A 26198-nucleotide genomic window follows, 5' to 3' on the forward strand; every position below is an offset into this window, starting at 1 on the left:
ACTGCTGAATACAATAACAAACTCGGTCACTTCCACGTCATTTTTGACAGGTTTTATAAACCAACATGTCCCTCTACGCCGATTAATGCCATCACATAATCTCATTCATGAAGAATGAGTCTAGCACATACAACGGACAATTTACTTTCTAGCTAAATAGGTAAGTGAATTAGGGTGTCACTGTCCATACCGGTGACACCCCCCTTTTTAAATACTAACCATCATCGGCTCATAGTCATATGTATTGCTATATAGTTTGGCGCTTTTGTAGTAACAATCCAAAAGTAATAGCTACACACCAGTAAAGAAATAAGTTTCATATATTACTATGTCTATGTAGTGTACAGACATCACGAACTAGTGACAACAGTTCTAAAAAGTTTTTCTGTATCTGTATGTATACGTTGAAGACACCAATTCTGGTTGTTACTCAATGGGAGAGAGAGAGACACCTATTGACGGTGTTGGAGAGCAGCCTTGAACAGGTCAGGAATAACCACCAATTGGTGGATTATACCTCAATTGACGTATAATCCACCAATTGACATATATGGGTATAGACCAATTGACATATAATGCAGGTTTTTTGTAATAAAATGCTAGTGTGAGATAGGAGCATGATTAATTTGGTGGAATAATTTGCTTTGAAAAACAAAGAATTATACACCAATCATCCAATTGGTCTATATCATTACATGTCAATTGGTGGACTATACGTCAATTGAGGTATAATCCACTAATTGGTGGTTATTCCTGACCAGTTGAAGCTCTCAACTGTATCTGCGCATACAATACGGTCTTCCAGTTGGTTCCAGTGTAGTATATATGCTCTTGACAAAGAAAGAGTTCTTGTATGGATCAGTGTTGCTAGGGATAGTTTCTAGCGCCTTCATATTGTTCTTCATTGAATTTGTCACTATATTGGCACATACAAAATTGTCAAATGTTTTAGGTTTGATTTTCCTCTTGGGTTTACTTTAACAAGAAAATCGTCAGGATTAATAGCTGGGACCAACCCCTCAACCACTTTGTACTTTTCTAACTCTCTTTAAATTTAGGCATGCCTTATATTAACAATACAGGCCTCCCAATCATGAAGTTATCACAGTTGAGCTTTCTCGTTAAAAGTAAAAATCTGGTGTAACCAATTACGCAAGTAAAATCAACTTGGCAGAGACAGTCTACAAACGTAAAAATGCTCCATCATCAAAATAATCTGTCTTATCTTACATGCAATACACGTTCTGACCTGAATATTCATGCTTCTTTGTTGATTGTTATAATAATAAAGGCTTCAAAACATGACCATTTAATCATAAGCTGCCATATTTTCACAACAACACTGACAAATTGAAATGTTTTTTTTACAATAATACAAAATGGAATGATGCGTAAAAAATGATAAAATCATGCAGAGAAGACTAAGTTTATGATATATGCATGCATTGATTCAAGAATTTAATTAATTTTATTTATCAACCGTCACTCGTTTCATAGAATTCAGGCCTATAGTTTTATAGAAAGAAACTGTAGCAATTTATTGCATACAACAAATCAAGTCGACTGAAAATAAGAACTTGATTGGCTGGGCCTGGCTGGAATGAGATAGGACTTTTTTTGAAAGAATTTTTAACTAAATTTGGGGCCTTTTATAGCTGATGATGCAGTATGGGCTTTGCTCATTGTTGAAGGTCACAAGGTTACCTAAAGCTGTTAATTTCTATGTAATTTTGTCTCTTGTGGAGAGTTGTCTCATTGGCAATAATACCACATCTTCTTTTTATATATAAACAAAGATTTTATTACAGGATTAAATAATAAATGAACTCGACCAATTCACTCACAAACAAATGACTCTTAATGAAGTTATGATATGTTTGTGAGTGACTTGGCCCAGTTTATACACCAATAAATTCTTTTGAAGAAGCTTATCATCATTATCATTCATTAAAATTGGTGATAAGGGAATTATTATACCCACTCATAACCTCTATCACCAGTCAGAGCTCAGACGTAAACAAGTCGTTTTTTGTTTTTGACTTACAGAAATAAAAAAATGCATTTATCATAAAAAATGAAATTTCATTCTCAGAGTTATTTAACATGTTTAAGTCAGAAAACGGCAGACTTGTTTACATGTAAGTCTATTTATGTTTCTGAAAAGACTTAATTGTTTTTGCTGGCCAAAGTTAACCACCTACATGACCTATGACATCATAAACAAACCTGTCTGACAGTTCACAAGGACATGAGCTATTTATGTTTAATTATCTAATTGAACATTTTTACCTAACATAAGATTATTTTCAACATTTAGTGTGGCTATAGATGGTAAGATTGTAAAGGAAATAAACATAATTTCCATTTTTTAGGCCCTCATGCATATTTTTCTTTTGAAGACAAAGCATTGTCTTTCAATATTGTCATAATTTCATATAGATGCATGACCTTTATATAAATATGCATGGGTCTTGAAGTTTACCAATTTTGGTAACTTATCAACTTGTAGGAGCCAATATTTGCAACTTTTTAAATTAGGTCAAAAATCTCTTTCCTTACAATAATCAACTTATTGAAGTCATAAATTGTCTTAAATTAAAGGGAGACAAATCTTTAAATCTACAAATATAGACCTTTATGAGTCAAAAGCAGATTAAGACTTATTTATACAGTCTGAGCTCTGACTGATCACACGTTAATTGTATATTTGTATTTTTGAATTGACGTGGTGCATGAATATAATAAAAAAGTACTCCATGAAATTTGCTATCTGATAAAAATAAAAGTACAAAAATACCTTATCTTTCAAATAAATGATTTATGTTTTTTATTTAATTTAACTTTAAGTGAAAATAGATATTTTTAAGGTTGCCATCATCTTGTTTAAATACACTATATCACTATTTAGTCCAATTTGGGAACACAGTCATTTATACAACTTCCTGTTTGGGTCAGGCCGCCAAAAATAGAGATCATCAGTAGTGAGCTGAGGGAGGAAAAACTTAAGAAAGTGATCATTAAGAAACTTTGATAGAGTATGATCCACTTTTTCGAAATTAAATTTAAGTAAAAAAATATTTTGTTTGAAGTATTTACGGTAGTTTAAACAGGTCTCATTAAAAAGTAGCATGCATGGTGAATTGTTTAAACAGGGTCCCAGATAACTTCAACTGGATGAAAAAGTTGTGTAATTTTAGAACTTATCCAGAATGGAATAAATAGGTATTAGGTGTATTTACATTGGTTACATCATACAAAAAATAGTTCTGTCAACGTCATCTATCAAAAAGTAAATAATGTCAATAGTCAACTACCGGAAGCCCTCTCAACCAATCATAAACATATTCCCTGATATGCAAATCATATAAGAATCATGGCACATTGTTTGTATATTTAAATAATCTAAATATTACATCTTATTTTATTTTTTGTTTTGAATTGCAGTTGATAACATTTTGGTAGTGCAATACCATGTAAAATATGGGCCAAGCTTTGTGGAAAATAAACACAAGTAACATTGAGAAGAACTTAGAAAAAAACTTCGAAAAAAATACAAAACAAAACAATGCAGTGACCAAGTTTCAAGACTTGCAGAATCTCCCACCAGAGTTAGGCCTAGCTGTTTTGTCACATCTCAATGCCACAGATCTATGCCTTGCTGCATGTGTTTGGAATAATTTAGCTAATGATGAGCTATTGTGGATGGGGTGAGATACATGCATTTGAATAATATTTTTAAATTGTATTTTTCCTCCCATCAATGCTCATGATTTTATTGATATACATTTCGTACATGTAGTAGTAACTTTTGCAAGGTTTAATGGAGTAACTTTTGCTTGATTTATTATTTCCTGAAATAAACTTTTACCTGAATCTTTGAAAAGTATGGTACAAAAATCTACAAGTAAATAAACTCATCATAGATACCAGGACTAAACTTAGTATATACGCCAGACGCGCGTTTCGTCTACAAAAGACTCATCAGTGACGCTCGAATAATATTCATCCAAGAAAACTATAATTGATAATGAACGTACAAACTGTTTCATTTTAAGTTTTGAAGAAGAAGAAAAATTAAATGACTAACTGGGATACAAAATACATATGTATTGAGTCTCTTTCTTTACAAAAAATAGTAAATGTGTATGTTTACACTATCAATTATTCAGTTCAGCTCTTTATACTTTTTAGATATAAGCATATGTAACGTAACATAACTTTATTTGTAATCGCAGGCAATCTAAGTTATGGACTAATCTTAACATGCTGATAAGCAATAATATTTCTATTTATTTTCAGACTGTGTAAAGACTCTTGGGGCTATGTTAGTATTTACAAACGCATACAGAATCAAAAAGTCTCCTTCAAAAATCTTTACATGATCCTTGATGAAGCCTCATTAACTTTTAATGGTGATGCTTTTGAGGTACGATAATGTTGGAATTGAGTAAAAAAAAAGGATACATGTTATTGGTGTTGATATTCATTGACTGTGACTTTCTGTAGTTTTCTGATGTACAAACACCAAAATGTATTTACGCAATATATGTGATTTCTCGAAATAATAAAAAATTACATAAGTTGTCTTGTAATAAAAAAAAATAAAGAAAATCAATGTGCAAAAAATGTAAACGCTACCTCAAAATCCTGAAATTGTAGTACTATGTATCATGTCTGCTTTAAAAGATTTAAAGATTAATAAGATTTAACCTACTGATATAAAAAAGAAGATGTGGTATGATTGCCAATGAGACAACTCTCTACAAGAGACCAAAATGACAAAAGAAATTAATAACTATCTATTCTATTCTGAACCTTTCATTTGTAGGGAGAAGAGTATTTGTTTAGACAGGGTTTAGTGGAAAACAGTCCAATGGAAATAGCAAAATTCTTACATCTGACTAAAAAGATCAAACCTAGTAAGAAAAGAGAATATCTAAATCAAAGGTAAGGTAAAACTTTTTTGGATTTATTTTGCTATTTAAGTAGATTACCGATAACTTTCCATAGATACCAGGATAACATTTTCTATGCCAGACACACATTTACAAAGTTTAAGGGAAAAGGAAAGGGAGTTAACTGTATTTGCTTTGAAACTTTATAGATTGATTGTTGAATTTCTAGTGGCAAATATTTCATGCATATTCAGGACATAAATTTATATTTGAATATAGATTGTAATGTAAGCCTATTTACTTTTAATGGAGTTTGAGGCAGAGGTTCAATTTTCTCTTACATGCAATTTGATTTCAACATGTATTTTAAATTTATACCATGACCTTTAAAGAAATATTTATAAAAAGGAATGAGAAATTTTATCGCCATACGTTGTATCATTTATAATTTAGTCAAACAGGCTGTCAGAAGAAGTTACTTAATTTTTCTTTAAAAATAGATACTTCTCATTACAGGCGAGATGTATTAGATAAGTTAGTACATCTACAGAACTTTGAGATGCAGTTTCTACCCAATGCTTTGAGGAATTTATTTGGTACAATTTCTGCACCAGAACAGAGAGGTGGTTTACTTACAGAAATGATGGAGAAATTTTCTGAAAGATTTTGTTTATGTAATCCTAACTTAGGACTATCTAAAGGTAAAGTTACATATTATTCTGAATTGGATAATATTTTGTACAAAGGGAAGGTTTGCCTCATATGTTAGATCAAGGGAAATTGTATGGTCCAAAAAGGTTTTAATCTTTTAAAAGACCTTTTTGAAAAAGCAATAAGAAAAGTGTCAAATGAGTTATAATTGTTAGCTTAAACACTTCATTGTTATAAATATAGGTCAACTGAGAATGACTTATTACTTATTTTTGAAAAATGTTTATGAGATAAAATCCAACAACCATTAGGGCTCACCAATTAAATTAGTCACATGTTACAGCTGCCAGACTATTGTATCTGTTCATAGGAGTGAAATATACCCGAGTCCATTCAAACTCATAGATAAAAAATATACTGACAACGCCACAGCTAAAAAAAAAGACAAACAGAAAAATTATGGTGCACACGACACAAACATAGAAAACTAAAACTAAGCAAAATGAACCCCACCAAAAAACTAGGTGATCTCAGGTGGTCTGCAAGAGTAAGCAGATCCTGCTCCACATGTGGCCCTGTTTTCTTAAATTAAAACATGACATATAATATGAAAAAAAGTAAATGTGATATGATTGCCAATGAGACAACCCTGCACAAGATACCAAATAACACTGAAACTAACAACTATATGTCACCATATGGCCTTCAACAATGAGCAAAGCCAATAGCGCATAGTCAGCTGTGAAAGATTCAGAAAAGACAAAAGTGAAACAATTTAAATGACAAAACCAAATTGGTGCAAGAAACTTTTGATGTTTGTCTTACTCAGTTATAAGTTTTCTAGGTTGTGTATTGTGTACTTTTATTTGTGTCATTTGGTCTTTTTTTGTTTTTACCATGGCTCTATTAATTAGTTATCGACTCAGGGCTTTCCATTGAAGCCGTAGCCGGCAAAAATCCACCGTTTACGGTGGCTTCAAGTGCCGGCTACTTCACTGCCAAAAATATAAATTCAAAAAGACAAAAATATCTTTTTCAAATGTTTACAGGCAGCCGAGAGAGGTATTGTCACAAAGTCACGGTCACGATAAACAAGGATGAAAAGTCAGTGTTTACCTTGGACTTAATATAGTTCTGACATGAATTCAGGTCACTGTATGTCGTCTATTTAAAGTCAGAATGCATCGTTTCTTTTCAAAGATAACAAGAGAGACGTTCCAATGGTCATTGAACGATAACAATAGAGACGTTCCGATGGTCATTAACTCGTTGGCTTTTTTTTTGGCTTTTAAAACGTGAAGACAATCAGATAGGATGACAATCTTATGTTAAGGAATAATATCAGTCAAATTAAAGAAAGTGTAGTAGTTCATATTGTACAGAATCTGGAAAACAGTATCTTTTGAAGGTCATTTTTCAAAGCCCACATGGTGTTCAGAGAATCAAGGTCAAAAACGAAAGTAGAATATTGTCAACTCGACCTCAAATAAATAACATTTCAAAATGATTTATGTATCGGACTTATAGAACAGTTTACAAATAAAAGAGAAAATCAGAGGATATATCAATTTTCTGTCAATGCTTGAGAAATAATTGTATGATTTAAATACGCGTAATAGTCTTTAGAGAGAAAAGGGGGGTCATTTGTTTACAAATGCACATTGTTATGCAAAATAAATCGATCAAGATTTCTAACAAACCGGATTATTATATAAATAAAACTCCTTTAAAAGTAAATGAATTTAAAGCATATGGTAATAAAAATAAAAAACCATAACATAAAAACAAATGAAATTTCTTTTTTTTCTTTCTTTTATTTCATACATAAATAAAAATGGTCATTTGAAAGATGAAATTAGGTGGGAGAATGCAGGATTTTGCTCTATTTATGCCAGAGCTTCTGGAGGCCTTGAGCCCAGACCCCCTGCCGTAACGTATGTTACAGCCGCCTATAATTTTAATTGAGCCTTCTACTTTAATTTCAAGGGAAAGCCCTGTCGACTTATGAGTTTGTGAACATCCCTTTGGTGTCTTGACAAGCTTTATTATTAGTATCTTCCATTGCTTAAGTGAAAGGGTGTAAATATAAAGTAATTATAGTGTTAATAAAAAAATTTACCGTACCATTCTATACCTTAATAAAAATGTTCACAAGAAGGTTGGAACAATTAAACAAACTAGTTATAATAATAAATTGAAATTATTTATTTTTTCAGATACTGTTTTTGTGTTGTGTTTTTCACTGATTATGTTATCTGTGGACCTAACCAGTCCAGCTGTAAAGAACAAAATGTCAAAAAGAGAATTTATCAAAAATACAAAGAGAGCAGCACTTGGTGTAGATGAAGATTTTGCAGGTCATCTCTATGACAACATATACCTAATAGGACATGTGGCAAGAGAGGATACCGATTAAAAACTTGTTGAAACTTTTTAAATATGTATTTGTTATTTAACTTGACATACCAGTTTTTGTTAATTTTTACTGGAGTTAGAAGATAACGAATTTATTAGTTTTAAGTTTAAAATTACTTTTTTCCAATTTAACAGAAAAGATTCAAAATTTTCAGATAGCTCCAATTAGAATATTGTGCTGCAAATGAATTGTTTAAAGCAACATGTTTCAAAATTTTTAGATAGCTGAAATTAAAATTTTGAACCCGGCTTGTTTAAAAACAAAACAAAATGAAATGATTAAATATTTATTTGTTGATTGTTTCAATAACAATATTGTCCCATGACTATAAAAGTATTATCCCTGAAAAGGCCAGTAAATATTTTGCTTCAAGGTTGTTTAATTGAATTTATGGGCTTTTTCAAAATTTTCACAGATTTTTATTTTTTTATTTTCTTGCAATTTAAAGATTTAAGGAATGACTGTAATGTATCTTCTGTCTATGAAGAAATAACATAAGAAATGTGTTGCACACTGAATAACATGCGTAGCGGGTTATTTTAAAGTGTGCAACACATTTTATATGTTATTTCGAATAGACAGATAAAATATTACAGTTATTTCTTATAATATAATTCTAAATTCCATTTTAAACCAGAGTAAACCATGAAAAAATGTTGATGATGTCACGGTGACATGACTAAATTATGTCTATGAGCTGATAACAAAACGACGTCAGCCAATCAGAAGACGTGTTACATCCAAATTAAATTATTTAGATATAATCTTTGTCTAGTCATTTCTCTAAGAACTTTTTGTAAAAAAAATCGGATTTTGATGATTTAAATATCCTTCATACAAATTGTTTGTTTAGTAAGGTTAAAGTTTCAATAGTAATGTGTTATTCAAAAATATTAAGCTCTTTGCTCACACATTTATTATTAAAAATGATTTAAGATTATAGACAAATGCTTCCTGAAGCATGAAAAAAAAATCTGTTGTTTTTTTCAATGTCTTGTAATTGTATTTATAAGAATATGTGGTAGAAAAAGAAACAATATCAAAACCATATTGTTCTATAAAAAGGTGTACCTCTATCAAATATCTGTGATATTAATGTTATATACCCACCTTAAAAGATGGGAGACTTTTCCAGGAAAGTATGTGGGATAGATGATAAATAAGTTTGTTTTGTGATGTACAGTTGGAATTACAAATAAGAAAATAAGAAATTGTTATATAACTTATTTAAACCAAGATAGTTCTTTGCAAGTTTCAAAAATAGTTTGCAGTGTTAATTTATCAGCTCTCAATTTAATTTTGGCATCTATATCTTAAAAGACCACAACATGAAATTCGTTATAAAGACCCAGCAATATGGACAGAAGTAAGGACCTGACTTTTAAAAAATGTTCCTTAAATGAAATATCGAAATTGTATTAAATAATCTTGATTGCTGCTTAAAATCAACTTTCTAACATAAATATTTAATTAGTGCTACAATATGCACTTCTATGGATTCATTATCAGTCATTGAAGACCAATTTTGATAGATTTTGTTCGCAAATTTGAACTACAAAAGTACAAATTGTCAATTGCTTGTATGCATACTTTCACAAAACGACAGAATCAACTATCTACATAAATGAAATTTTTTATAATGAAAAAAAATATAAATGAATAAATATTGAGAGCTCATCAATAAAAGGTCTTCATCCTCACATTCAATTTTCCTGGAATAGATCTTATTGTTGTTGTTTTTTTATTTTTTTATTTTCTATGCTTCATTTATATTGATAGATGTACATTGTACCAATAGATTTGTAGTGCTGTGTTTATAAAAAGTTCTTGATCTTTTTATAATAATGGTAGTATATAGTTTAAAAATCACAAATAATGAAACAGTTGTATATGGAGTGTAACCATGGTCATTTTGTAATAATTTTTTACAACTTTTTCTATTTCAGTTGCTATTGTCAATATGTTAATGGCATTAAACATTTCTTTTAAGGGTCACATTTCACAGTTACAGCTCATATAAAATTGTTCAACTCAAATATTTTGGACTTTGGCATTACTAAAGAGACATTAAATGTGATGCTGTAAATTCGGTACTGTTTATGTTTATATTTGATTATGTTATTAAAAGTTGGAAAACCATCTATATCTGACAATACAGTATGAGTTTTCTTCTTGTTGAAAGCTGTTTGGTGACCTATAATTGCTTTCATGATTGTTGTTTGCACTTTGGTGGATAGTTGTCTCATTGGCAATTATGCCACATATTTTTATTTTAATGATTATATAGTCCTGGTGCAATTTGGAACATTACATCACAAAATTCAGGTTTATTGACCAATTTCAAGATATCCGCCTTCTTGATTGATAACTTATATTTTAGAATGAGTTAAGGCTAAATATTTGTGTCCTGTAAATTCAGAAATTATTGCATGCATTTATTACTGTGATTGTACAAGAATAGACAAAAATGTGAGTTTATTGAATGTGATTTTTGGAAAAATCTGTAAACATATCTATGTTTCAGTTATCAGAATGTGAGTTCATATTTTTGCCATAATCGCCCAGTAGCATTATTCACGGTAATAAAAACCCACATAGTGATAACTGTTTTTTTTTTAAAGATTAGTTGAGTTGAAGTATAATGAAATTTTTTCAGTCAGAATGGAAAATCTTTTATAAAGATTCAATAGATAGACGAGTGAAAGAAGTTATCACATAGAATTTGAGACTTTTAAATTCAATGGTAACAAATGTCAAACAAGTGTGTGGATAAGCTAGCTATAAAACCAGGTTAAACCACCGAATTCTTCCGAAAATGCACGTACACACACACAAACATGAGATTTGTTTTTCACACATTCCATTGGTTAATAAAACTCGATTTTTGTCAGTTGTTATGGACTTTCCCTTTTAAATTTACCTTTGAGTTCAGTATTTTTTGTTGTACATTTTTTTTTTGAAAATGTAGTCTGGTAAATTCGAATTCCGTGCAAATACTTTCTTTTTTAGTCTCTGTTTGAATATTTATATGCTTGAACAGATAGCCAGTCTTGTTTTTATTGAGCAATTCCTTTATTTGAAAATTACCCATTTATTGTTGCACTGGATTTTAAAGTAAGATGATTCAACACCAAAATAATCTGTTTCGTTGTTTTGTTTTAGAATTTGTACAAGGCTTAAATAAAAAATAAAACAGATAATATACAAATGTATAGATATAGGAATGTTTATTTCATATTAAGTTATGCAATATATCTGTGTTATATTTGTTTGTTGTTCATGATAATGGTTGTTTATAATTTTCTAAAAAAATAAACTAGTAATATGCAGATTACAAACGTGTGTTACTTGTTTTTATTATAACATTGCATGGATATGTTAACCACAACTGTGCATAATTGTCATCTGTAATAAATCAAAATTGAAGCCCTCCAATTATGTTTTCCCCAAACTAAAACACCATCCTCTTACAATATTGTAAGCGTGATGTTTTCAATTCTGTGTTCATGGTAGTTTATCTTGAAGTTTTGGTAAATACAACTTTAACCTTAATTCACATATTCATTATGAGAACTTTAATATCAAAATATGTGTATGTATATAATACACCAATAGTTGTTTATAATTTTATCTAAAAAGCAAAAAATTGACTATGATCTGTTAAAGAAATAGCAGTCATTTTCTTTTATTTTTTTTATCTTATGCGTATATATTACTTGTAAAAAATTGTATAAAGTAACATAGCCAAGATTGAAATAATGAGGGGAATCTTGATGGTCGAGATAACTGCCTTCACATTATCATCAAAATGCATAACTGAATCATTTGGTTCCGGTGTCAATATCTGAAATCATAAAGGATTTAATACATAGAAAAATAAATATGTTCCGGACCATATGAGTATTTGGACCATACGCGTATGGTCATGACCATATACGTATTGTCGGACCATATGAATATAATACTGGTTTGGTTATTAACGGGTCAAATGAGTACTTTGACCATATAGGTATTTTTTTTTAATTACATTTAAAAGTTTCAATAATACAAAAACTTTATCTAAAAAAACAATGATGGTTACATGACAGTATATTATTTTTATAATTCAAATACTACGTAAAAATTAAACATTGATGCCATAGTTAGTTTTCATCTCTAATTACATTCTTGTATGGTGACATTTACTTCCACGCAGTATCATAGCTTTTTGCATTTGCAAGTCTTGGTTGTGCACGATCCTTTTCATTTACACCTTTTGTTTGCGAGTGAAAAGCTAGCCTTTTTGTAGCTGCATACAGTGATATTGAGGTCTTGGGCCATTCCATTTTGTCTACGGTGTTTTTAAAAAGCTATAGATCTCAAATATCGTAACATGACTGCAATACACAATATTCACAAGACAAATTAAATAAACTATGTTACTTCAAAAATTTTCTTTTTTTTAGTCACTCGTAATAAAAAAAAATCGATAATGACCATCGGTTATGACCATCAGTATAAATTGTGTTTATCATAGTTTTCGCATAGTATATAAAAATAAAATTAACTATGTGAAACTGCTAATTCTTATTTAGCTAATTTTTATTATAATATAATAATAAAATCATCTATATGATAGTGCCTTTTTTAATCAACTGTCATACCATATGAATAGTTTAAAGGTTTAAAAAGTAAACTGTAACAGAGTGTTAATTACCCCGACCATACGCGTATGGTCCGACCGTACCATATGAGTATATACCCATATGGTCATGACCATACGCGTATGGTCCAAATACTCATATGGTCCGGAACATAGACATTGTGGATGATATCAAAAAGATATTTCTGTAAAAAACATTGGGACCCCAATTATTGTGACATTAACCAATTTTGTTTGATTGGGTTTCCAACCTAATGCACCAAAATCAACTATCATGCAAGTTTGAGGTTTAGTTAGAAATAAAACCAGGTTTGACCATTCATTTTTTGAGGGAAATGCTGAAAGAAAGTCAGAAATATTACATTTGTTTCTAATTCGTTACTCCTGTTGAAATAGTGCGACGTTTGATTTTTTTCAAGTTATAGGAATTTAACGTCCTCTATTTCGAATTAACCTTAGAGCTTCTTTTTGTAACATAAATAACTGAGTTACCTGTTAACATAAAAAAGATAAAATATCTACTTAACCAGGACACAATCACATCACATAAACATACAATCCCTGTCCCAAGTCAGGAGCCTCTGGCCTTTGTTAGTCTTGTATTATTTTGATTTTAGTTTCTTGTGTACAATTTGGAAATTAGTATGGCGTTCATTATCTCTGAACTAGTATATATTTGTTTAGGGGCCAGCGGAAGGACGCCTCCGGGTGCGGGAATTTATCGCTACATTGAAGACCTGTTGGCGACCTTCTGCTGTTGTTTTTTCTATGGTCGGGTTATTGTCTCTTTGAAAAAAGTAAAATCTCAAAAATACTGAACTTAGAGGAAAATCAATACCGAAAGTCCATAATCACATGGTAAAATCAAATAACAAAACGCATCAAAAACGAATGGACAAGACCTGTCATATTCCTGACTTGGTACAGGCATTTTCAAATGTAGAAAATGGTGGATTAAACCTGTTTTTGACACATTCCCCATTTCCATTCTCAATTTTAATCAAACCAACAGACACGTAATCACACCGACTGACAAACAAATTTAATGCATGTACGTACAGAATATTTTCTAAAGCCATACATTGTTAATATAGTGACCATATAAATATATTTGAAAAAAATTGAATACAGACATTTATTTACGCTTTACGTTTTTTCGATAGTCACAATTACAACTACACAAAGTGGAAGTGTGGTCTAAGTAGTTGATCTACTGTATCCGTAGCGTGTCAATACTGAGGTTGTGAATTCGAATCACACAACATTGAGCAGGTGTACTCAACTCCCATTTGAATTGACTATAATTGTTAGATTTCCTACAGAAGATCGGTAATTCCCTCCGGGTACTCTTGCGTCCGCAACAAAACAGCACACTAGTGTTTAAAGTGTCGTTGAATACCAACCAACCAATAATTGCAACTAAACAATCACATTGAGTAAATTCTTTTCTTCGTAATGATAAAAAATAAGCACAAACATGACAATTATCTTAATTTGCTTTAAAATAGTTATCAAAGATACCAGGACTATAATTTAGTACGCCAGACGCGCGTTTCGTCTACAAAAGACTCACCAGTACTATTTGAAAACAGAAAAGACAACATTTTGTATTTTTGTTTTTTTCGTCAAAACTGGCTTCAATTTTTGGTCATCAATGCTCTTCAACTTCGTACTTTATTTAGCCTTTTATAACATATTTGATTCGAGCGTCACTGATGAGTCTTTTGTAGACGAAACGCGGGTCTGGTTTAAATATTAAATTTTATCCCTGGTATCTATGATGAGTTTATTCACATTGCTGGTCGTTACAAGTTTACCAAAATGTTTTTACATGATTGAGATCACCTGAATTGAACCATCAGTATATCGATCTATTTTGTAACACGAGAGAAATCTCAATGCGAAAGAGATAAGTTCTACTAGAATGAACTGAAAAATGTCACTCTTTTTTTTCATTTTGTTAAGTTTTTGTTTTTAGGGGGTGTTAGCTTGTTACTGATAAAATTGTCATACTGCAGTAATTCATGACGCGATTTTTATGAAATTATGATATACTTATTGTCGACATCAACATAATAGACAATCCTTCGGAATTATTCCGTAAGGGGACATGCTATTTCAAATCCGAAACACGGTTGGGAGCTTGTATCCTGTGTTTGTTTCTGCAATTGAAACAAAAACGGACTTTTGGGCGTTTTCATTAAATTACCTGTCTCAAAAGTTTCAGCACAGGTACATCAAGAGCTGGTAATAAAGTATCCTCATATGACCGATCAGGATCCACAGCTGGACAGTAATTAATTACACTTGCTAATCTGTTTTCAGGTAAGCCAAGGTATTCTCTAAACAGTTTCTCTCTTTCATGTAATCTGTTACCATACTTTTCTCTACATATATCAGCATGGGTCATTACACCATAAAAGGTTATATCTATGAAAATAAGATTTAAAAAAATGCATCTGTTTGGACTAGAGAATTCGAGTGTTATTATTACACAATACAGGAATATATTTTTGAACCAATACCTTTTCAAACTAATAATTACCATATTTTGATAGAGTAACCAAATGCGCGCGTAATTTAGACTTACAAGCTTTACTCATTATGTTCAATCCTTATCTTGCAGGACTTGCAATATAGCTTTTAACAAATAAAAAAAAACAAGAACACGTAATCTCTATGTTAATATAACATACAGTTTAAGATTTCATTTTTATTAAAAAAAATGTAAGAATTGTTAAAGTCCAGGCATACGTTTCATATATGATAATGTCGGTATTACCCAATTCATTGGCAACATTAACAACTGATTTAAACAGTGCAGTAGGCATGGCAGAATCTGGATTTAACGAACACACAATGATGATTCTATTAATTCGTCTGTTAGGGAATCTCTTCCAGGACCTGTACTCTTCTTTCATTTTAGTTATTCCATGCAATCTACCATATGTCGCAATGTCATTTAGTGACTCTTTTTCTTTCACTTTTCCAGATAAGACAAGGAATAAGAGTTCTTCGGTTATTACTGAATCATCATTTTCAAATCCAGTCATATCTATAAATGTAGGTAACATACAAAAGTCATTCTGTCTATAGTATTCTTCTTTAGGGAAGCTGAAATATTTTAGTAAAAGAATGTGAAGTAGACATGAAATTGGTGAATAGGTACCAGGATTATAATTTAGTACGCCAGACGCGCGTTTCGTCTACACAAGACTCATCAGTGACGCTCATATCAAAATATTTATAGAACCAAACAAATACAAAGTTGAAGAGCATTGATGATACAAAATTCCAAAACATTGTGCCTTTTCTCATAAAAAAGTGTTATTTATGTTATCAGCTCTTACGTTTAGTAATATCAACTATGTTTATGTAAAACAATGAATACCAATATGTTTTATTACAATAGGTTTCAAGATTATTCGATCGGTTCTTTTTAACTTTTTTTGGATTCGAGCGTTAATGATGAGTCTTTTGTAGACGAATCGCGCGTCTGGCGTATATACAAAATTTAGTCCTGGTATCTATGATGAGTTTATTTACAACCGCTGGGTCGATGCCACTGCTGGTGGAGATTTATTTCCCCGAGTGTATCATAAGCCCAGTAGGCAGCACTTTTTGTGCTGACATGAATTGTCATTAATATAATTATATCTATAAATTTACTGTTTACAAATTTTAAATTTTTTGAAATGCTAAAGCTTTTCTACCTCAGGCATAGTTTACCTTAGCTGAATTTGGCAACACTTTTAGGAATTTTGGTCCTCAATGCTCTTCAACTTCGTACTTTATTTAGCCTTTTTAACTTTTTTTGGATTCGAGCGTCACTGATGAGTCTTTTGTAGACGAAACGCGCGTCTGGCGTATATACAAAATTTAGTCCTGGTATATATAATGAGTTTATTTACAACCACTGGGTCGATGCCACTGCTGGTGGAGATTTATTTCCCCGAGGGTATCACAAGCCCAGTAGTCAGCACTTTTTGTGCTGACATGAATTGTCATTGATATAATTATATCTATAAAATTTACTGTTTACAAATTTTAAATTTTTTGAAATGCTAAAGCTTTTCTACCTCAGGCATAGTTTACCTTAGCTGAATTTGGCAACACTTTTAGGAATTTTGGTCCTCAATGCTCTTCAACTTCGTACTTAATTTGGCCTTTTTAACTTTTGTTGGATTCGAGCGTCACTGATGAGTCTTTTGTAGACGAAACGCGCGTCTGGCGTATATACGAAATTTAGTCCTGGTATCTATGATGAGTTTATTCAGAATATGATAAATGCAAACAGTTGTTAATGTTTGGGTCATTTTGGTCTTTTGTGGATAGTTGTCTCATTGGCAATAATACCACATCTTCTTTTTTATATATGGCAAAGATATACAAAATTTCCTCAACAAATTTCATTTTCTGCGCTCAGTTGTCATCAGGGAAATAGTCGAACAAAGAGTTTGAGTAAGCAATTATCTATCGGCTTGGTGTATACATGCATAATTTGGCAAATGCACAAAACAATATACAAACCAATTAATGAAAACTGACAACTTCTACCAAAAATTGAATCCCTACAAACATACCAGCATACGTTTAAGTTAAAGTCGAACGATCTTGAAGCGTACACAACATGCCCTAAACGTGTCTTAAACTTAAATATCGGTAGCGTTTTCAACACGCTTGTAGCGTATGTATTACGTGCGTGTAGCGTACAGTCATACGCTTGACAAACACTTGAGCAAAATGAAAAGTTTTATGCTGCATAAAAAAGTCTTGAGTTCCAGCGTTTACCAAGCGTATATCTTTGCATTTTGACGTACTTTAGTCTTATGCAACGCGCGTTTAACGGTTGCTTATCGTTTCTCTGGCGTGCAACGAACGTCAAACGACTTTGTCAATTATCTCTGTACGTCTGGTGCACACCGGTCTATAAAATAAATTTTAGCTAATCAATTCACTCTCCTTAAAACACAAAGAACCGTCTGCTGTCATTTATTACTCTCATCCTTTTTGTCTAGGAGTTAAGGTGACCCATTTGTATATGTGTATATGCGGTTGTTTGTTATAGAAAATAAAAATATGTAATTTATACCAGATATACTATTATTATTTTGAAAACAGATTTCGTGTTGATATATTAAACTTAAGATATATGAAATAAGACAGGTTGCAAAAGATGGTGGAAAACATGAACCTTATGTGAAATCATTGACTAGCGCTAGCATTTATAAGAAATCTACAAACATATAAGTCAATAATTACTTTAATATTTCTTACCTTTAACAACAAAAATGTTAAATAAGCTGAAATTTGTTGAATCAATCTTGCACGCCAGATATTGATTAAGCTTTTTGTCAAAAACTTTCGATATTTGAAAAAAAACCAACATAAACGTTATTCATGTTATTAATTAGCGGATTTAGAATACTTAATTTTAAAAATACCTTCTCAGACGTCTTGTAACTTGCATACCCATAACACCTTCATGGTTTCCGAATTTACCAATTTTAGCATATTCGTACCAGCGATCACTATTTAAACTAGCAAACACAGTATTAAGGAACGAAGATTTGCCGCATCCTGGTGGTCCTATGATAGCTACATTTAAAGGCTTTCTGACATTTTCTGTTAAACGCTTGCAATCTTGAAGAAGTTCTTGTTTCCGTTCATAACAATGACCATCCTCTTCGTCTGGTTTTTCACAATTTTCCTCCTTTGTATCTTAAAAAAGATCATTTTCATAATTAGGATTCAAATTAATTCCCAATTGTGGCTTATATCAGTCATAAACATTATGTTTTTTTATTCACTTTCATTTTTGTATAAAATATAAATATATAAAATATTTGAAGTGATGAAGATTATAACACAATGTTGACTGATTTAACCCAATTTTGACATTTTTACCTATTATATCTGTTTTTATTCATATATCGTTTTCAAAATAATGGAAGTTTATGCGACTGTCATACTACTAAGTGGTATAGCTAGCTATACAACCAGGTATAATCCATCATTTTCTGCATAGGAAAATGCATGTTTCAAGTCAGGTATATGACAGTTGTTATCCATTCGATTAATGTGTATGATATTTTGATTTTGCCATTTGCAAAATTCCGTTTTGAATTTTCTTCAGAGTACGGTATTTTTTGATTTTACTTTTTTTGTAGATATGTTTATATATACCCACATTCAGCGGACGAGAAACATATCTTTCCATTTTAACACGTACAAAAAGACTGAACAATGGAAATAAGTACGAGTGATTATATTATTTTAAATCAAACTTGATAAATGCTATAGGTGATTTCATTTCCCTTTCAAATGCGTATATATAGTACGGTGACCAAGTAAGGAAAAGTCGCGTATTTAAAGAGTTTAATTGTCATTCGGACTTTACGGCAATAAATCACAGTATTGGTAGTTCAAAGGCTAAACTTAACATTTTGACTTGTCGTCAAAAAATCGTACGGTGTAATTTTTGCAAAATGGGCTTTGAAGTACGTTAGTTTACTTGAAAATAAATTTACTTTGAAAAGTTTTAGGTCTACTTTGCAAAAGAACATACGTGATATGATTTCATTTTTTATATACATTGTTGTTACACCTTATTTTAACGATTTCAAATAAAGTTTAGAAAAATTAATCCTTTATTAAAGAGTTTATGTAAAAATTTAACAATACGAATATTTTGCATTTAATAGAGTATGTTTCAATTCAATTTCATCATTTGTTTTTTTGACGTAAAATGTAAAATAATCAACATTTATATGATATTTCATACCTTCATTAATCAATAATATCAAATTCGTTTATATCAGAAGCATTATTTCAGCAATTCAAGCTAGACACAAGTCCTAAAGCTCATATGACGGAGCTATTCGAAGCTCATATACAGCCTCTTATAGATACATATAAGCAATGGGGATGTGCTGTATCACTTACGTTCAAATACTTGGATATGTTCCTTGAAGCAGTAGACAGTTTGCTGTCAAATGTTATAGCAGAACGAGAGGGTATTTAGTCGCTTCTTTGAGATCTTCACCTCAAATGTTACCTGATTTTTTGGTAACCAACCATACCAATTACTGAGGGTGGATGGCAGTTTACATACTCGATATGCTTCAACTTTACCTTTTATAGATGGCGATTTTGCTATTAGACAGACTCCTGGATATTTTAACGGTATATGGACCGACATGGTAACAGAAAAGACCGTTATAAAAGCCTCAAGGGGATCAGGTAGCACTGTAGGCATAAAAGTTTGCGCTTGTTAGATGGACCGACACGTACTAGACATTTCCTATAATCCCTTAGTCGTGTAATGCTGGTAATGCTGAAAAGGGCTGGAATTGCTGCTAATAATGTAAATTCACACTAGGAAACAAAAGCAACAGCAATGAAAAGAGATGAAGAACATGTTATTTATGATAAAAGAGATGATTTTTCATTTCCTATCGTTAATTATCCATTTTTAGATGGTGACGTTCCCTTGTCACCATCTTACGGTGTTTATATATCTCAACTTGTACGATTCGCTCGTGTATGTAACAATGTTTTAGATTTTAACGAGAGAAATTTATGTATTACTGAAAAATTATTACACTAGGGTTTTCGATATCACAAACTAGTCAAAACATTTACTAAATTTTATCATCGGTATAAGGACATCATTCGTAAATTACGCTCAACACGCAGACTTCTTATACGTTCAGGTATTTCACATCCAATTTTTTATGGAAATATTCTTTATAAAGCACAAAGGTGTCAGTATTCGCCTCAAAAACTAACAAAACCTTTGAATAGACTTATTAAGAAGGGATATAGTTACGATACTGTTGTCAGGTCATTAAAGATTGCATATTTTGGCGTTAATATTGATTCACTTATAGGGTCTTTGCATCGGAACTAAACACATTTATTCAAAAACCAGTTGTTGGCATGACACAGGTTATGTTCTTCTCATATATGTTATGATGGTATGATACTAAACCCCTAACGGGAAGGATTGTGCCTGATGTTTATATGATGAAATCATAATCTTTCAGTCAGTTTAATTGAAGTCTGGAGCTGGCATGTCAGTTAACTGCTAGTAGTCTGTTGTTATTTATGTATTATTGTCATTTTGTTTATTTTCTTTGGTTTCATCTTCTGACATCAGACTCGGACTTCTCTTGAACTGAATTTTAATGTGCGTATTGTTATGCGTTTACTTTTCTACATTGGCTAGAGGTATAAGGGGAGGGTTAAGATCTCACAAACATGTTTAACCCCGCCGTATTTTGCGCCTGTCCCAAGTCAGGAGCCTCTGGCCTTTGTTAGTCTTGTATTATTTTAATTTTAGTTTCTTGTGTACAATTTGGAAATTAGTATGGCGTTCATTATCACTGAACTAGTATATATTTGTTTAGGGGCCAGTTGAAGGACGCCTCCGGTTAAGGGAATTTCACGCTACATTGAAGACCTGTTGGTGACCTTCTGCTGTTGGTTTTTTTCTATGGTCGGGTTGTTGTCGGGTTGTTATCTCTTTGGCACATTCCCCATTTCCATTCTCAATTTTATTGCCATTGTGAACCGTCTGAATGAACCATAACTGATCCGTTTGATATGGAACACCATCCTCCATGTGTAATCCATATCTCTTCTGGAATGCATGCTACAAGAGATATTCAAAATACTTGCCATCGAGGAAGGCTTGAACATGTCTAGACATTTCATCACTAGTGCTTTTTCTTGAGGTCAGTCCAATATTAAAGTCAAAACTAAAAACGTTTAAAAACATGACCACAAAAATAAACCTTAAATGTAAATCGGGGGAAATAAATTCAGGTCACATAAATCCAGAATTGTATTTAGACATGCACAGATGTTTGCAAACTGTAGAGATGATGTTACAATAGAAAATGTACTGCCGCACCCTTTAGGTCCTATTCCAAATTCCCCTTTTCGTGATTACGGCACCATGAGAAAATCATGCATGTCTGATTTGGTCAAGCAATTAAAATCTGAAGTCTCTTGTGCACCTTCACTACCTTCATTTGTACCGTCACTCACAGCTTACATCAGAGATGGTATAGCATTGGTTCAATGTATTGATGTTAAGAAAAATGAAAAACATTCGGTGACCTTGCAGTTGACTATTAAAAAAATATTTCCCAATGCTTTTCTAAAGCTTACACATTAGCAGATGTTTTTGACCGCTACGACATGAACAACTCTATCAAGTCTGCTGAAAGGGAACGCCGCATAAAGACCACAGCTTCCACCAAAGTGTATCAGATTATTGAAGGGAGAAGTATTCCTGACTGAAGAAGTTTCCTTCTGTTGAAGAAAAAACCCAGGCTCTCCTTAATGTCTTTGGTAGTTTTTATTCTTCAAAACTTTGACAACTCCCCTATGATTCCACCTGATTGTGAGCTTTACTTAGCCGGAATGTTTGTAAATCCCGAAATTGTCAAAGTTATTTATATCAACACTGTTTATGACTGTCTTAACTTGTTTAGCACTAAAGAGGAGGCCAATACTCGTATGATACTTCATGCCTTAAACCTTAATTCGAAGTTTAGAGAAATGGAAAAGAGCAATCATACGGACCTCTAATACGAATGTGATTGTTCTGTATGTTCACTACTACAAACATATGACACATACAATTGAGTTGTGGGTGCAGATGTGGACCATGAGCATTGTAAAGGATGGGCGAAGATTTTTACCCATTCATCAACTATGTGCCTGTCTTTCCCCAACAATTTATCAACTATTGCCTGCTGTACATGCACTTACCGGAGGCGACACAACTTCGTCTCTGTTTGGGGTAGGTAAAAAACTGTCTACAAGACTTTGAAGGACACGCACGACTATTTCTGAATCAGTGATTTGCAGAGCTTTGGTAATATTGACAAAGATGAAGTCCTTGTTTGGGCATGAAAGTTAATTTCAAAGCTTTATGATCAGAAAATTTTCTTTTAATCATTCCATCATGATATTTATACAATGCGCGTCAAGCTTGCCACCAGTAAAGATGTAAGTTTAGTCAGGTACCTCCCTGTGGAGCGGAACTGAAACAGCATGTTTTACTTGCTTCGTTTCAAACTAAAATTTGGACCGCATTACACATGGCTAAATCCCTTATTCTGTCAACTTTAGAATACAGTTGGCGAGAGTTAAAGGTCCATTACACCCTTGTATTTTAAAGGGCATATGTCAGCAGAAATCTTGCAGGATCTTGTCTTTTCATGTGAGGGAAAATCTCCATGTAAAAAGTCATTTGTTTGTTCACAACAAAACCTTACATGCCAGAGCTATGCTCCTGTAAAGGGTCAGAATCATATACAAATTTCCAATCATGTTCCTTGACAGATGAACCAGAAGATACTTCTGGCTTAATTCTGTTGGATCTCGATTTTTTAATTGTAACTGCTTTCGAGGTATTGGGTGGTTTTTAGTTCTTAGTTTTAATAAATTTCATGAATGAGCTTTTGCAAAAAACGCTTCAGGCTTCAGGTAAAAATAATATTTATTCTTTATTGCTGAGGTTAAAGGTCAGCTGGCAATGTAACTACTGTAACTTTTAAAAAATTTGTGTTGATCTTGTATAATAAAACAAAATAAATCGACTTCCTAATTCCCTTTTTTTTTTTTTTTTTTTACATTTTCGAGATAATTCATTGATTTGAAAAAATGTCCTTATCTGATATTTAACATAAATTGTTGTATATATCTTCAAATTTTGAAAATATGGAAGAATAAAAATAATAACTTGACCTTATGTTATGCAAAACTGTTACCACATTTCTTTTTGACGCCATAGATATTTCGAAAGTACTCATTTTTCCGGATCCAATGATATATAATAAAACCATACAGTATGTTTGGCGATTAAATCTAAAGAATATTGTGTCTGGTTACCGTACTAATATGGTAACCATTATAAATTAAATAGGAAATAGAAAGGTAAAAAACAAAAGGTTATATGATATTCTTTAAGTTCGATTATCATTTAGTCAATGATTGAAAAGAATAGGATTTGGAAATTACATTAAAGTACTGACACTATATTGAAATTTATTCAATGGTTGAACAACTGTCACGCAAACAACGTTCAGGTAGACAATCTATATATTTATAGATAATTAAACACATTGATTACCAATCAAACAGCTCAATTCATAACATTTCCATTAATCGATTCTATAATGTACTATTCCATTTCTCAAACGTCAAAATTGAAAATGGCATAATCAAAATAAAAAGACCAATTTAGTAATATAGAAATCAATTTATGGAGGAAGAAGATGAAATTGTTATTTCTACTTAATGCGTGTAAACACACTCAACTGAGGGACAATATTGGCAGAACGGTTATTGGTAATACAGTATCAGTTCTTATGTTTTTTTGAGCAAATACTGTAAGGAACGTCTGTTAATTCTCTTAAAAGGGCATTTTCTTTTTTTTTCATGGCGTTGAAAGTTTATTCTACGATTCATAGTCGAATGTCCCTTTGATGACTTTTGACTGTCTTTTAGATAATAATTCATCAATTAAACGTTTTGTTTTATTTCAATGAAAGGATCTTGTAATCATCTGAAAATCCTTATTCAGAATCAATTTTAACTATAAGTATGCGCTCCTTGAACAAAAATCTTAGTGTGAGGGGAGGGGTTATTTATTAACGCAAAGTTGGTCTTTTATGCATTACATATCATCTTATTAAACGTATGCCAATTTAAGATTCAAATCGGACGGACATGTCAAATTGTCAAATTTATAATTTACTCATGTATTGATATGACTAAGTTTCTTACTTTACTTACTTACCCCGGTATGAAGAGTATATGAGAGAAAATAGACAAAAAACGAAATAGTTAGTATGTACATTTTTATGTAGTATTCTGTTAGTGGTTTTTGAAATACACTTTGTTATTCAAATTTACTTTACAGTGAATTGCAATGATCTTGAAATCATTCTTTCAAAATATATTTCATGCGTATTTAATACACCTTATTTATGAGGTTGTTTAATTACAATACTCCTTGTCCCTTGATTAGTGTAAATCTTCTGCATTAGTATAGATTACCTCGTTCGTAAATTAGATCTCCAACGGAGTTTTCTTCATGCGATTCATCCTCATCCATGTCCAACTTCTTTCAATCACAAGACGTTCTTGTTGAAGAAGCAGACTTTATTTTGGAACTACCATTTCTTCACACATATACATACTTGAAAATAGAACGATACATACGAATGAGTTGAAATGAATTTTGAAAGATATCAAATTCGAAATCAAAATGTTGATTCATTTTTATAGGTGCATCTCATAATCATATCTAATTACAAGCATTTCACTCTCGATTATATAATTGTATAATGACATCTCATTAATTAACGAACAAGTTTCTACTTACAATGTCACTCCGTCATAAGATGTATTTTGACACAATACCACTTCCATGGTTTCTGTAAACATAGGATACGTCATGCATAAATTACGCTATTTTCACTTTTCATTTTCATTAAATGTACGTATTTTGTCTAGACTAGTGAAGTAGACCGATTAAAACTGGTAGTATGCATAATTATAATATCGAGGTACACAGTAATGTATAACTGTAAATAAAAGGGTCAATATCGCAGAAGTATTTAGAGCAACTAGAGCATTGAACTGAATAAGAAAATCGAGAAAAAAACTTTTTTTTTAAACTTGTGGGATATCCAAGATATAACTTTCTGTATCTCATGAAAAGTGCAATTATATTAAATACACAAAACAATTGCGTATATATATTTCCCCGTTGAAACCATATTCAATTTTGTTTTCCTTTTACAATAGTGCATGATAGAAAGATGCTGCAAATCTAGAGGTAAATATAGCAAGAGTTTCAAGCGGTTATGGTGAATTTAACCCTATTCATTCAAAAGAGAAAAACTACAGACTGCACCGCGAGTTGGTTGAATATTATGCAAGATCTATTTCATAGATAAAGAAGATGATCCAATTGTAACCAAAACCTAGTTCTCTTCTCCTCGAACACTACCTTCTAATATTTGAACTTGTACATGTGCAACATGACAGTGTAACATATGCATAAGGTGCTTACCTTTCAGGAACAAATACTATCACCTCTGCTCTTTATGCGGTTCGTGTTGAATAGTCTTCATTTGCCTATGTTGTGCTAGGTAGACTGTTGTTTTCGGTTTTTTTTTCATACCATTGTCAATTCATTTTCGACTGATGCCTATGATAAATGCTTTGGTAATCCCTGTCTGTCTTTAATGTGTATTGAAAGTATGCTGCCTCAAACTGGTGTTCATAAATATTCTACTTCTAAATACTATTATCCAAATTACCGACAAAATGTTGAGGCATCAAATATTTTGTATATGTTGTTCCTTTAGAATCGACAATTCAATATTCTTATTTGTGTTCTAAAAGCCAAATCTTAATTACATGTTTTGTGTTGGAGGGGATGATTCAAATTGTACTGTCTTCATGCCATTACAAATCAACCATATTTACTAAAAACTACATACATATGCAATTACATTTGCAGTTGCAGCTATACTTCTGGTTGAAACCATTACAAGAGGTAACA

At 31.7% G+C, this 26198-nt stretch overlaps 2 protein-coding genes across 2 annotated transcripts; one reads left to right on the forward strand and one right to left on the reverse strand.

Moving 5' to 3' along the window:
- On the forward strand, positions 1-11300 carry LOC143041930 (F-box only protein 8-like). The gene is made up of 6 exons (XM_076214077.1): positions 1-160; positions 3445-3707; positions 4300-4426; positions 4829-4947; positions 5412-5596; positions 7763-11300. The coding sequence occupies exons 2-6, from the start codon at positions 3481-3483 to the stop codon at positions 7960-7962; spliced, it is 858 nt and encodes a 285-aa protein (XP_076070192.1). The 5' UTR covers positions 1-160; positions 3445-3480; the 3' UTR covers positions 7963-11300.
- LOC143041929 (uncharacterized) lies at positions 10053-25171 on the reverse strand. Its single transcript, XM_076214076.1, has 6 exons — positions 25011-25171; positions 24683-24824; positions 18049-18325; positions 15387-15718; positions 14814-15034; positions 10053-11806 (listed from the first exon to the last, which is right to left on the reverse strand). The coding sequence occupies exons 2-6, from the start codon at positions 24738-24740 to the stop codon at positions 11675-11677; spliced, it is 1020 nt and encodes a 339-aa protein (XP_076070191.1). The 5' UTR covers positions 24741-24824; positions 25011-25171; the 3' UTR covers positions 10053-11674.
- Positions 25172-26198: the final 1027 nt, after the last annotated feature.

The sequence above is a fragment of the Mytilus galloprovincialis genome, chromosome 8 (assembly GCF_965363235.1).
Source record: "Mytilus galloprovincialis chromosome 8, xbMytGall1.hap1.1, whole genome shotgun sequence".
Taxonomy (NCBI): domain Eukaryota; kingdom Metazoa; phylum Mollusca; class Bivalvia; order Mytilida; family Mytilidae; genus Mytilus; species Mytilus galloprovincialis.